Source organism: Zonotrichia leucophrys, chromosome 5, assembly GCF_028769735.1.
Source record: "Zonotrichia leucophrys gambelii isolate GWCS_2022_RI chromosome 5, RI_Zleu_2.0, whole genome shotgun sequence".
Classification (NCBI taxonomy): domain Eukaryota; kingdom Metazoa; phylum Chordata; class Aves; order Passeriformes; family Passerellidae; genus Zonotrichia; species Zonotrichia leucophrys.
In genome coordinates this window covers 47,399,190-47,409,996 of record NC_088175.1, presented here as the reverse complement: position 1 = coordinate 47,409,996, position 10,807 = coordinate 47,399,190, and the positions used below count along the sequence as shown (strand labels likewise).

The 10,807-nt window shown below is 57.5% G+C and overlaps 1 protein-coding gene across 2 annotated transcripts; it reads left to right on the top strand.

The window, feature by feature from the left end:
- Positions 1–223: 223 nt before the first annotated feature.
- On the top strand, positions 224–10,586 carry FNBP4 (formin binding protein 4). 2 transcript variants are annotated; one of them, XM_064715156.1, is made up of 16 exons: positions 224–389; positions 553–633; positions 1,474–1,610; positions 1,750–1,957; positions 2,047–2,197; positions 2,277–2,394; positions 2,561–2,899; positions 2,987–3,197; positions 5,088–5,206; positions 7,307–7,411; positions 7,680–7,813; positions 8,770–8,951; positions 9,106–9,419; positions 9,526–10,056; positions 10,141–10,298; positions 10,406–10,586. In XM_064715156.1, exons 1-16 carry the CDS (start codon positions 266–268, stop codon positions 10,494–10,496), a joined length of 3,003 nt encoding a protein of 1,000 aa, XP_064571226.1. In that variant the 5' UTR covers positions 224–265; the 3' UTR covers positions 10,497–10,586. The 2 variants fall into 2 exon arrangements, with proteins under 2 accessions (XP_064571226.1, XP_064571224.1); XM_064715154.1 differs by having other exon boundaries at positions 2,274–2,394.
- Positions 10,587–10,807: the final 221 nt, after the last annotated feature.

Sequence of the window (10,807 nt, the reverse complement as noted above, 5' to 3'; positions counted from 1 at the left end):
TGGGCCCACAGCCCTGGCGGGGCAGGACGGGGATCTGGGATGGGGCTCTAGGATCAAGGGCCAGGACTCTGCTGTAGGGCAGGACGGAGCCGCGGGCCCGGATGGATCCATAACCCCTGGCTCGTCCCCATCCAGAGGGGGCGCGCGCCCGCAGTCCCGCGCCTGGGGGCGCGTCTCGCGTAGGCTCCGCCCTCTTTGGTGACGTCAGCATCCCGCCCCCTGCGCGCGGCGCGCGCGGCCCCAGCCCTGAGGCGCAGCCGCCGCCATGGGGAAGAAGGCGCGGGCCGCGCCCGGCCGCCGGCCCATCCTGCAGCTCTCCCCGCCCGCCCCGCGCCGCGACGAGGCCGCAGGACCCGCGGGAGAGGGGGGCGACTCGGGCTCCGAAGCGGGTAAGGAGAAGAAGGCGGGGGGAAGCGGGGGGCGCTTTGTTGGCGAGGTGCGGCCTAGTGCGGCCTAGCACGGCCTGGCGGGACCGGGTGGTCCCGATCTGCTCCTACCCCGCCATCCCCCCCAGCATGAGCCCCCCCCGTGTCTGACGCTTCTGCCCTGCAGATGAGCCCGAGACGGTGGCGGAGCCGCCCCGCAACCCGCCGAATCCGCCGCCTCCCGCTCCCGCCGCGGTCAAGGCCACAGGTAAGGGAGCGCTGTGTGATGAGACGCGGGATTACATCCCCCCTGAAAAACCAGGGGGAGAATTTCAGGATTTTGGGGTGCTTGCCGCCCCTGATGCACAACATTGATTAAAAAAAAATGTTGGCGTTGTGGTTTTAAATGGGACTTTTTGTCTTAATTTTGAGGGTGCTTGCTTCTCACATAAATTTTTTTTATGTTCAAACCATGATTTATTTAAAGTTTAAAATGTGGGGAGTTTAGTCCTAGAAGAGGTGTTTTGTCCTAAGTCTAGGCGTTTTTGATACTTGATGTGGGGGCTTGGGAGTCCTAAATGTAGGAGCTGGGTCCTTTGTGTGATTTTTTTTGTTGTTGTTTTTTGGTGGTATGTGTGGAGTTTTGGTCCTAAAAGTGCAGGGCTGTGAGGTTCCAAATAGTTTTTAGAGATGCTGAGTGTGGGTTTTCTGGTTCTAAGTGTGGTGGGTTTTATGCTAAATTTAGGGGTTTTTATGGGACTGTGTTTGTTTTCCTCTCCGTAACCCCGTATATTTAACACAGGGTAATTAACCACGTGTAACTATTATTTTTAATGGAAGGGAGCTAACCCTTTCCTGAATAATTCACTTTGGGGCTGGAGTTGTTTCCATGTTGGTTATTTTAGTCATGCTGTTATATCCCTAGAGACGACTGCTCATTCCTGAATGCATTTTATTATTGCTTCTTGTACTGATTCCCCCCAGGCTGTCCCTGGCACTTGTCCAGGGGCTGTTCCCACAGCGGCACCTGGAGCAGAGGTGGAGGGTGGGATCCAGTGCCCTGTGGCAGCAGGAGGGTTCCCCTGAGTGTCCCCTCTACCTTCTGCAGGAGGTTTGTGCCTGCTGGGTGCCTATGCTGACAGCGATGATGAGGAGGGTGAGACCCCGGAGAAGCCGGCCCGTTCCACGGATGCCAACGGCAGCAACTCTGCCGACATCGACAGCACCCTGGCGAACTTCCTGGCTGTGAGTGCCCCTCCAGCGGGGACACAGGGAGGGAGGGATGGCGGGAGGGCGGTGTCATAGTCCAAGGTATTGTCATCATCAGTCAGAGCTTTGATCTGGCTTGGGATTTGAAGCTCATGGCGGGATGCTGTTTTTACAGGAGATCGATGCCATCACAGCCCCAGCACAGCCTGCTGAGCCCACTGCTGCCTCCTCTTCCTCCTCCTCCTCCTCCGTGCTGCCCCCCATGCCTCCCCGCCCGGAGCCCAAGGAGTCGGGCTCAGGCCCCTCGTCGGGCACAGCCAACGGCACGGGCTCGGCTCCGGCCCCCGAGTGGCAGTACGACACCCAGTGCTCGCTGGCCGGAGGTGAGAGCCCTTCCTCTGTCCAGAGGGGTGCTGACAGACGGGTGTCACTGGGGAGAGGGGAGTGACAGGCTGTCCTTGTCCCCTGGCAGTGGGAGAGCTGGAGATGGGCGACTGGCAGGAAGTGTGGGATGAGAACACCGGCTGCTACTACTATTGGAACACCCAGAGCAACGAGGTGACCTGGGAGCTGCCGCAGTACTTGGCAACGCAGGTCCAGGGCCTGCAGCATTACCAGCACAGGTGGGTAAGACGTCCAAGATGTGTCCTTGTGGATGTTGTCGCAGTCCTGCCCTTCATTCCCTCATGTCTTCCTCAGCAGCACCGTGGCAGGCACCAATGGCAGCTTCATGGCAGCCACGGAGCCATTCCCTCAGGAGAAGGGGACCCCAGGCAGCGCTGGCCGTGGGACCAGCCTCAGCAAGCGGGAGGTGAAGAAGGTCTGTCCTGTGGGTTCTGGCTGCCATGGGGCTTTCAGGCACCTCCTTGGGTTTCCTTGGAAGCAGCTGGGATGCTCTGCTCCATCCACAGCCCTAGGAGGGGCCTGGCAGCCTGGGCTCTTTCCCAGGCAGCTGTCAGAAAGCTCACGTGTAGCTCATCCCACAGGAAGTGAATGAAGGAGTGCAGGCTCTCTCCAACAGTGAGGAAGAGAGGAAGGGAGTGGCTGCGGCCCTCCTGGCCCCACTCGTGCCCGACGTGGTGAAGGAGGAAGAGGAGCGCTGGAGGAGGAAAGTGATCTGCAAAGAGGAGGTTGAGCCACCTCTGGAAGAGGAGGCGAAAGTGGAAAAGGCACCAGCTGTCCCAGAAGAGCCAGAGCCCAGCAGGGACCCCCTGGAAGACACAGGGCAGGAGGATCTGTGCAGCGTGGTGCAGTCAGGGGAGAGTGCAGAGGAGGAGGAGGAACAGGACACACTAGAGCTGGAGATGGTGCTGGAGAGGAAAAAGGTAATGGGAGATGTTTGTCCTGGAAACAGGGCACACATGGCAGCCGTGGTGTTGCTGGGAATACAGCGGGGTGTCGTGTCCCGGCAGGCGGAGCTGCGTGCCCTGGAGGAGGGGGATGGCAGCGTCTCGGGCTCCAGCCCGCTCTCCGACGGGAGCCAGTCGGCCCCGCAGGACGCGTCCCGCAGGCTGGCCTCCAAGAGGGGCAAATGGAAACTGTTCGTGGGAGCCGCCAGCCCCGAGGCCGCCAGCCGAGGCCCCAGCAAAACGGGCCGGGAGAGCCCAGACGCAGGAGAGGCAGGTAATTGGAAAGGCTTCCTTTGGAGGCAGGAGCAGGGGGTCTCCATTCCCTGAAGACCCGCAGAGCAGTGCCAGGAAGGGCCGTGAGGTACGTGTGCCAGGTGGGAACAGGCTGAGGGTGGCTCTGTCGCAGCCCAGCCTCACTGGGATAAGCTGCTCCTCTGCCGCAGTCTCTCCTAATTACCCACATAAGGAGAAGAGTTCAGTATTCACTGGTTCTTGGGAGACAGGACACAGATAACAGCTGCCTCACGTCCCATTGTCTTCCTGTTCCTCCCAACATCACAAATCCAGCCTGTGGCACACTGGGTACTGTCACCCTCCACTTGTAAAGTTCAGTTTTTGAGCTGCCTGGTACTGAATTCCAGACAGCTGCAGTGTCCCTGGAGCCACTCCAGGGCCCCACACTCAGTGTGCAGGGAATGTAACTCCAGCCCGTGTGGCAAGGCAGCCCCTGTTTCTGTGGGGCTGGTTCAACTCAGGGTGTGTGTGTGGATATATCAGTCATACACAACTACCCCTCATGTTCCAGTTGGATCCCCCAGAGCTGTGCTTCCCAAAATGTACCAGCTATAGCATTTTAAGGACCACTCTGCGCCCAGCAGCTCTGGGACTCCTAGATTGTAGAATCATGGAGTCGTTCAAGTTGGAAATGCTCTCTGAGGTCATGGAGTCCAGCTGTTCCCCCAGCACTGTCAAGGCCACCACTAACCTATGTCCCCAAGTGCCACATCCGCATGGTTTTTTAATCCCTCCAGGGTTGGGGACTCTACCACATCCCTGGGCAGCCTGTGCAAGGGCTGGACAGCTCTTTCCACTCTGAAATTCCCCCCAATATCCTACTTTAATGTCCCTTGGCACAACTTAAGGCTGTTTCTTCTTGTCCTGTCTCTTGTTTGCTGGGAGCAGAATCTGACTGCACCCTTCTCTGGGCATTGTGGGGACCAAGAAGGTCCCCCTGAGTCTCCTTTTCTCTGGATGTGCCAGTCCCGTCCCAGCACAAGATTTGTGTGCCTGCAGCACAGAAAGCTTCATGAAACTGCTTTTTCAAGGAAAAACTGGTACAAAAGTGCCTACAGCAGGCTGTGTCCTGCTGGAGTGGGAGTTGGTGCCTGCCCCATCCCAGGGTTCTTGTGGCCCTGAGGCACCTCTGCTTCAGGCAGAGGCATGAGCTGGGTGACAGCTCTGGTATTAAGTCAGTGATGTCATTTTTGCATAGGAAAATGAATGGTTTTGCCAGAGGGCTTTGCAAATAACCCAGAAGCCAGCTCTTCCCAGCAGCTGGGAAGCTTAGCCTAGGGAACAACATGCTGTCACTCCAAAATAACCAGTTTAAGTTGAGCACCCTGCTGCCAGAGGGTGATTTAGGGAAGTGTCCTGCCTTCCAGCACCAGGACATGCTGGGAATTGGGGTTTCTCCCCAGAGGTCTGTGAGATGCTGTCACGAACTTCCTTCTTTGGATTTGATTGCTTTGGCAGTGAATTGGTAATCTGAAGGCAAAACCTTCTGGTATTGGCATCTTTTGGGGACCTCTTCAGTCTTTCATAATTAACTTATGTAATACCTAGTACCTGTTATTGACAGATTTTGGGAGTTTGTCTCTTCCTGCTTCCCTGATGCCTAATTTTCCAGGTCTTGCCTCATCGTTGCTTTGCACTATAGCTGCTCCAATGCTCCCTTTCCATGTTATCCTTCTGGAAGGATCCCCAACACCAAAACAGAGCAGTGACCATCCATCCTTTTAAATTTCAGGCTGGTGTCACTGGCTCTGGTGGGTCCTAGTTCTTTGCCCACTGTTGCCTTTGGTTCCAGGCACAGTGTCCAGCCAGCTGCTGGCACTGCCTGGGTACTGATGGGACAAGGACTGACTTGTCCTTCTTTCTCCTGCAGCCCCAAGCACAGAAGCAACTGATCTGAGCTCAGACAAAGAGGCAGAATCTGAGGAGCCCCAGGAAAAAGCCAAATCACAAGGGGCTCCAAAAATGGAAGAGGAGGAGCAGGATCTAAAGGTATGGAGAGGTAGAGGTGCATGTCCATGAGATGAGGGATGTGATGGGTGCTCCAGCTGCCAGCGGGAACAAGGGATGTGCTGGCTCCCCCAGCCACCTCCTCCCTGGGGACACTGGAGCTTTGGGCTCTGGATTTGGCCCCCTGAAGCTTTTAAAGCTCAGATCCCGGTGTGCCTGTGGGAACAGCTTGAGAAGGAAGGGCTCTGCAGGGCTGGGAGAATATCCTGTCTCCAGTAGGATTCAGCAGCAAAAACTTGGATAAAAGGAGGGTGTGGGGGGGCAAAGACTGAGCCCTGGGTTTTGTTGTGGCAGAGGACAACCAGTTTGATCTTGACTTTGTTTTCACCAATAACAATATTCCAGTCTCTGGCCCGGTCAGTCGTCCCGTTTCCAGGCTGAAGATTCCTCGTCCGTAATCTCTCCGTTTCTTGAGGCTGACGGTACCGCTCTGCCCTTCACCCGGCATTACTCTTAGATGCAAGCTGGGGAAGCCCTGGGGATTTCTGCAGCATCCTGCTGATAGCTCTTCTCTGAGCCTTGGTTTGCTCCTTTGGCTGCACTGGATCAGTTCCCTGATCCATAGCAGAGCTCCAGGCTCTAGGGCAGTATGACAGAGCAGTAGGGGAGATCTTTCCCGTTTGTCCTTTAGTCCCCATGTCACTTGTTACCCTGAGAGCTCCTGCAGCATAAAATTTGGCTCTGGAGTTATTCTGTGACGTTGGAAATGTTGTCACCTCCCTGTGGCAGATGGGGAATCGCCGGCTCATAGTGGAGCTCAGGTGGAACCTGCAGTGAGAGTTGCCTATCCCTGTCCTCATTTCCCACCACTTTAAATAATTTTTCTGGTGTGAAAAGGAGGTCCTTTTGTCCTTGTGAAAAATCTTGTATCTCCCCCATAAAACAACTCCTTAAAGGATTTTGAGATGTGACATTCCCAGACCAAAACTGAGCGTTCCTTAGTGCAGCATCCATTTGAGACCTGATTTTTAAATTTATTTATTTAAATAAAAAGAATAAAAGCACGTAGCAGGGCTGGACTTGCTGGTCCTCTCTTCAGTCCCCTCTGCAGTCCCCTCCTCCTTCTGGTCCCAGTGGGCACTGTGACAGACTGTGTGGTGCTTTTCCATGCAGGATTCCCTTAGAGCTGTTGGAGGAATGCCGGCTCCCTGGGTAACCAGTACCATTTGCTCATCGGGTTGGGATCTCTCTGGTTACAGGAGCTGCGCCGGGGCCACCGCTCCCAAGTCACCCTCTGCTCCGGGATGTTCCCTGGCTTCTCCAGAGACACACTAACATGGGGATTCATATGCCTGCCTTGGTCTTCTCTAGGGCTTGCTTGTCTGGCCCATCACCTCTGGAGACAGATGCTTCCTTGGTGGCTTTGGTGGACATTCCAAAGCCTCTTCGGAGGAGTGAAGTTAAAAAGAGATATTTTTAAAGCCTTCCTTAAAGCAGTGGTGATGCCACTTGCAGACATTTCTTGTTCTGGATTCCCTTCTGGCTTGTGGCTGCTTCCATGCAGTGCCTTCAGTCAGGAGGATGGAGTCAGGGATCCCCATGTCCCCAGATCGGAGGTTTCACTCCCATGGGATGCTGGGGTCGAGTAGCCGTGGTTGCCATGAGCTGACCTGAGTTTTGGTGTAGCTGCTGCCTCTGCTCTGGAGTAAATCCAGAGCTGTTGTCCCTTTCTGGTGCTTTCCTGCTAGTTTCTCTGGAAAGCAGTTATTTACAGAATCTGGAACGACATCCTGGCCCATTTATTTGGGAAACATTCTTAGATATCTGCTGTAGTGATGGTTCTGCTGTAACTCCCAAGTACCAGAGCTACCGGAGCCTGTGCTGTCCTTCTGCACAGAGTCAAGCACAGTCCATGGAGGAGCTGTCCCCCAGCCACCCACGCTGCCCTGTCCCTGGGGTGCAGGATGTAGCAGGACTACAGAGGGGGTGACAGACACACAGGGCCAGGGTGGCACGTCCCGGTCCCTCCAGGCTGAGGGGCTGTGGGTGGTCCCGAGCGGTGTTTCCCGAGAGCCGCGGGGCCGTAGCCGCCCGATGCTGCTCCCAGAGGACGGCTCTTGACTCTGCCCTTTTTCCTGGCAGTTTCAGATTGGAGAGCTGGCAAATACTCTGACTAGTAAATTGGAGTTCCTGGGCATCAACAGACAATCTATCTCCAACTTCCACATGTTGCTGTTGCAGACAGAGGTAACCGAGCCTTCGCCCCTCGCTCCGGCCTCGTGTTCCGGAGCGGATCGGATGCAATCCGCCGTCCGTCCGAGCGCCGGTGCTGCGTGAGCCTCGTGGCGCCCTCCCTTCCTCGGGGGGAGAGCGCGGCTTGGCGCGGAGGCGGGGTGTCCTCCTCCTGGCCCCCCGCGTCCCGTGCCGGAAGGGAGCCTCCCGATCCTCGAGTCCCGTCCCCCCCAGGGCCCCTGGCAGCCCACCTCACCGGCTTCCCCCGGTTCTTGCCCTCTAGACCCGCATTGCAGACTGGCGAGAAGGTGCTCTCAATGGAAACTACCTCAAACGCAAACTCCAAGACGCAGCCGAACAGCTTAAACAATACGAAATAAACGCCACCCCTAAAGGCTGGTCCTGCCACTGGGACAGGTACGCGCTCTCCTCCTTTCTCACCTTTCATCTCTGACATCTCAGACATGATTTGTGACCATCAACCACCCGACGACGCTGGCGCCGTCCCTCTGGCAGACTGAGAGCGGCTTCTGTTAGTGCTGGGCAGGCAGAGAAGCGTCCGGCACTCGCAGAGTTTGGGCCGGCCGCCAAACTGGAGGATCCAGACGGAATGCCCAGTGCTTTGCGACGGAGCCGATTCCTGACGGACAGAGCTGGTTGTGCCTCTCGCGAGTGTCCAGCGCTGTGGAGGGCGGGCCTGGGGGGTCGCGCATGCGAGAGCTCTGTGAACTTTGCAGGATCTCTGGATCAACTCTTCTGACCAACAGCTCTTCTAAAGGACAAACTTCAACTCACCGACGGAATGAAGAACAAGATTTCTGTCTCCTGCCAGCAGGTCAGACCCAAACATTTCTTTGTCTATTTGGCTTTCTTGATTAATTTTCCTTTGTTTGAAATCTTTGCTCTTTTGTTTTTCAGCTCCCAGATCCGCTCCCTCTCTCTAGCATTCACTGTGTGTTTGACACCAAGAGTATCATAAAAAACTCTGCGCACCATGGGGTAGGGGGGCAGCCGCTTCCCTCCACTGGGCTGTTCCCCTGTGCCTCTTCTCGGAGGGCGACTTTCAGCCAAGGCCGTGCTGAAAGTCCCAATGCTAGCGAGACGTTGCCAGCGTTCCAGCCCTCCTCTCCCTCGGAGCAGGGGGGCTCAGGGCGACGTTCCTGCAGCCAGCGATAGCAAATAGCTTTGAGCGAGTCGGCTCGGGCCTCTCCTGCCTCTGTCCTCAAAGTTGTTTGTTGTGTGTGGGAGAGCGGCAGCCCTGCTGCACGAGGGTCTCCCCTGCGAGAGCGCACTGCTGTCGTGGGCAGGCCCGCCTTGGAGTGTCGGGGGCGGAGAAGGGAAGCTGAAGCCTCCTTCTCTTTCTTGTGATCTAGGGAGCATAGACGCTATTTCTATGTTAACGAGCGCTCGGGAGAGTCGCAGTGGGAGTTCCCCGATGGGGAGGACGAAGAGGAGGGACAGCGAGGTGCCGCCGACAGGAAACCCGACAGTCCTCCAAAGCCACCTCCCAAAGACAAAGGAGAGCAGGCCGAGGGGCCCGCCGAGCGCCCCGCAGGTACGCCTCGCTGGCAGGGGGGTCCTGGCCCCAGAGCAGAGGGTGGGGGACAGGGCAGTCCACAGTGGTGGTGCCTCCAAGTGGGACCGTGGGCAAGAGCAGGTGGTACAGACTAGGCCATGCATTCAAGCCTGTGTCAATGTCTGTTCTTCAGGCTCCCTTTGTAAAGAATCCTTCTCAGGCCAAGTTCCTGCTACGTCTCTCATGCCGCTCACTCCATTTTGGACTCTGCTTCAGTCCTCTGTCCCAGTCCTCCAACCTCCCTTGCCTTTGGAAATGCCTCCGCCGCCTCCACCCCCCCCAGACTCGCCCCCGCCACCCCCACCGCCACCCCCACCGCCTGGAGAAGATGGGGAGATCCAGGAAGTGGAGATGGAAGATGAGGGGGGTGAGGAGCCACCTGCCCCAGGAACAGAGGAGGATGCTCCCCTGAAGCCCCTGGTGCGCCCTGCTGCCAGCAGCAGCCAGGTGAGCACTGGAGCCAGGGCTCCACTGATTCCAGAGTGTGAGACTCTGGGAAACGGGTGTGTAATGGTGCTCCTGGCTCAACACTCACCTTAGCACTCTCTTCCAGACCACCGCCGATCCGAGCCCAGCCCCACTGCTCTCGGCCAAGCCACAGAAGAGGAAAGCAGCGGAGATGAGCCCGGGGCTGATGCAGCGCACGGCCACCATTGGCAGCTGCCCTGTCATCTACAGCCAGCCCCTGATGGCCACGGGCAAGTACCAGCCATCAGCCGTGCCCCTGGCCTCCCTGAGGCCCCGCCAGCGCCTCCAGAGCGAGATCCAGGGACGGCCCAACCTCCGCATGGCTCCAGGCCCCGCTGGCCCTCAGCCCGCGGCGCTGGGGCTGCAGTCCAGCTACCTGGGTGTGACGGGACCTGCCGCTCCTTCCATGATGGGATACTCGGAGTGCGCCGTGCCCGTCAGCCCGGCCACCACGGGCAGCACGCAGCCGGTGCCAGCACGGGGAGCGCTGCCAGCCACGGGCTCTGCAGCTGAGCAGCCTCCGCCCCCGCCGCCCCCACAGACGCCCCCACCGCCCACCCCCAAGGCGCCGCCGCCTCCGGAGAAGGAGAAGCCGAAGAAGGGGCGCAAGGACAAGGTGGGCCAGACGGTCTCACACCGACACCGTTCCTTCCCTCCTCCCTTTCCAGCCACACTCACCACTGTCATTTTTGTGGCACAGGGCAAGAAGGGCAAGACGAAGATGCCGTCGCTGGTGAAGAAGTGGCAGAGTATCCAGCGGGAGCTGGATGAGGAGGAGAATTCCAGCTCCAGCGAGGAGGACCGGGAGACCACAGCCCAGCGGCGCATCGAGGAGTGGAAGCAGCAGCAGCTGATGAGGTACAGACCCTGGGGGCTGGCACCAGGACGTTTCCTGGTCCCTTGTAAAGGTGGGGGGATCCATGAGAGAGCCAGCTGGGTGCTGACATTCTGCTTTATCCCTGCAGTGGCATGGCCGAGAGGAATGCCAACTTCGAGGCACTGCCAGAGGACTGGCGGTCACGGCTGAAGCGGAGGAAAACAGCCTCAAGCACATGAGGCCGTGCCCACCTCTTGGGGTTTTTTTGTTTTGGTTTTTTTTTACAGATGTACAGTTCCTTTGACCATTGTCAATAAATTGTAGCAGTTTGGGAAGTGCCATCTCACTGATTCTGCTAAGGGCAGGTGCTAGATGGGGATGGGGAGCACAACAGACTCCTGTAATCCACAGTTACAGGTTGGGTGGGTGTGTGGGTTGTGGAGGCAGGAAGGCTCTGCAGAGGAGACTGGACAGGCTGGATTGAAGGGCTGAGGGTAAAGGCCAAGTGCCAGGTCCTACACTTGGGTCACACAAACCCTGTTGAGTGCTC

Coding starts and splice junctions, on each gene's coding strand:
- FNBP4 (XM_064715154.1), top strand. CDS start 266: ATGGGGAAGAAGGCGCGGGCCGCGCCCGGCCGCCGGCCCATCCTGCAG. Junction 8,952..9,105: donor GCCCGCCGAGCGCCCCGCAG/GTACGCCTCGCT, acceptor TCTGTTCTTCAG/GCTCCCTTTGTAAAGAATCC. Junction 10,299..10,405: donor AAGCAGCAGCAGCTGATGAG/GTACAGACCCTG, acceptor TTATCCCTGCAG/TGGCATGGCCGAGAGGAATG.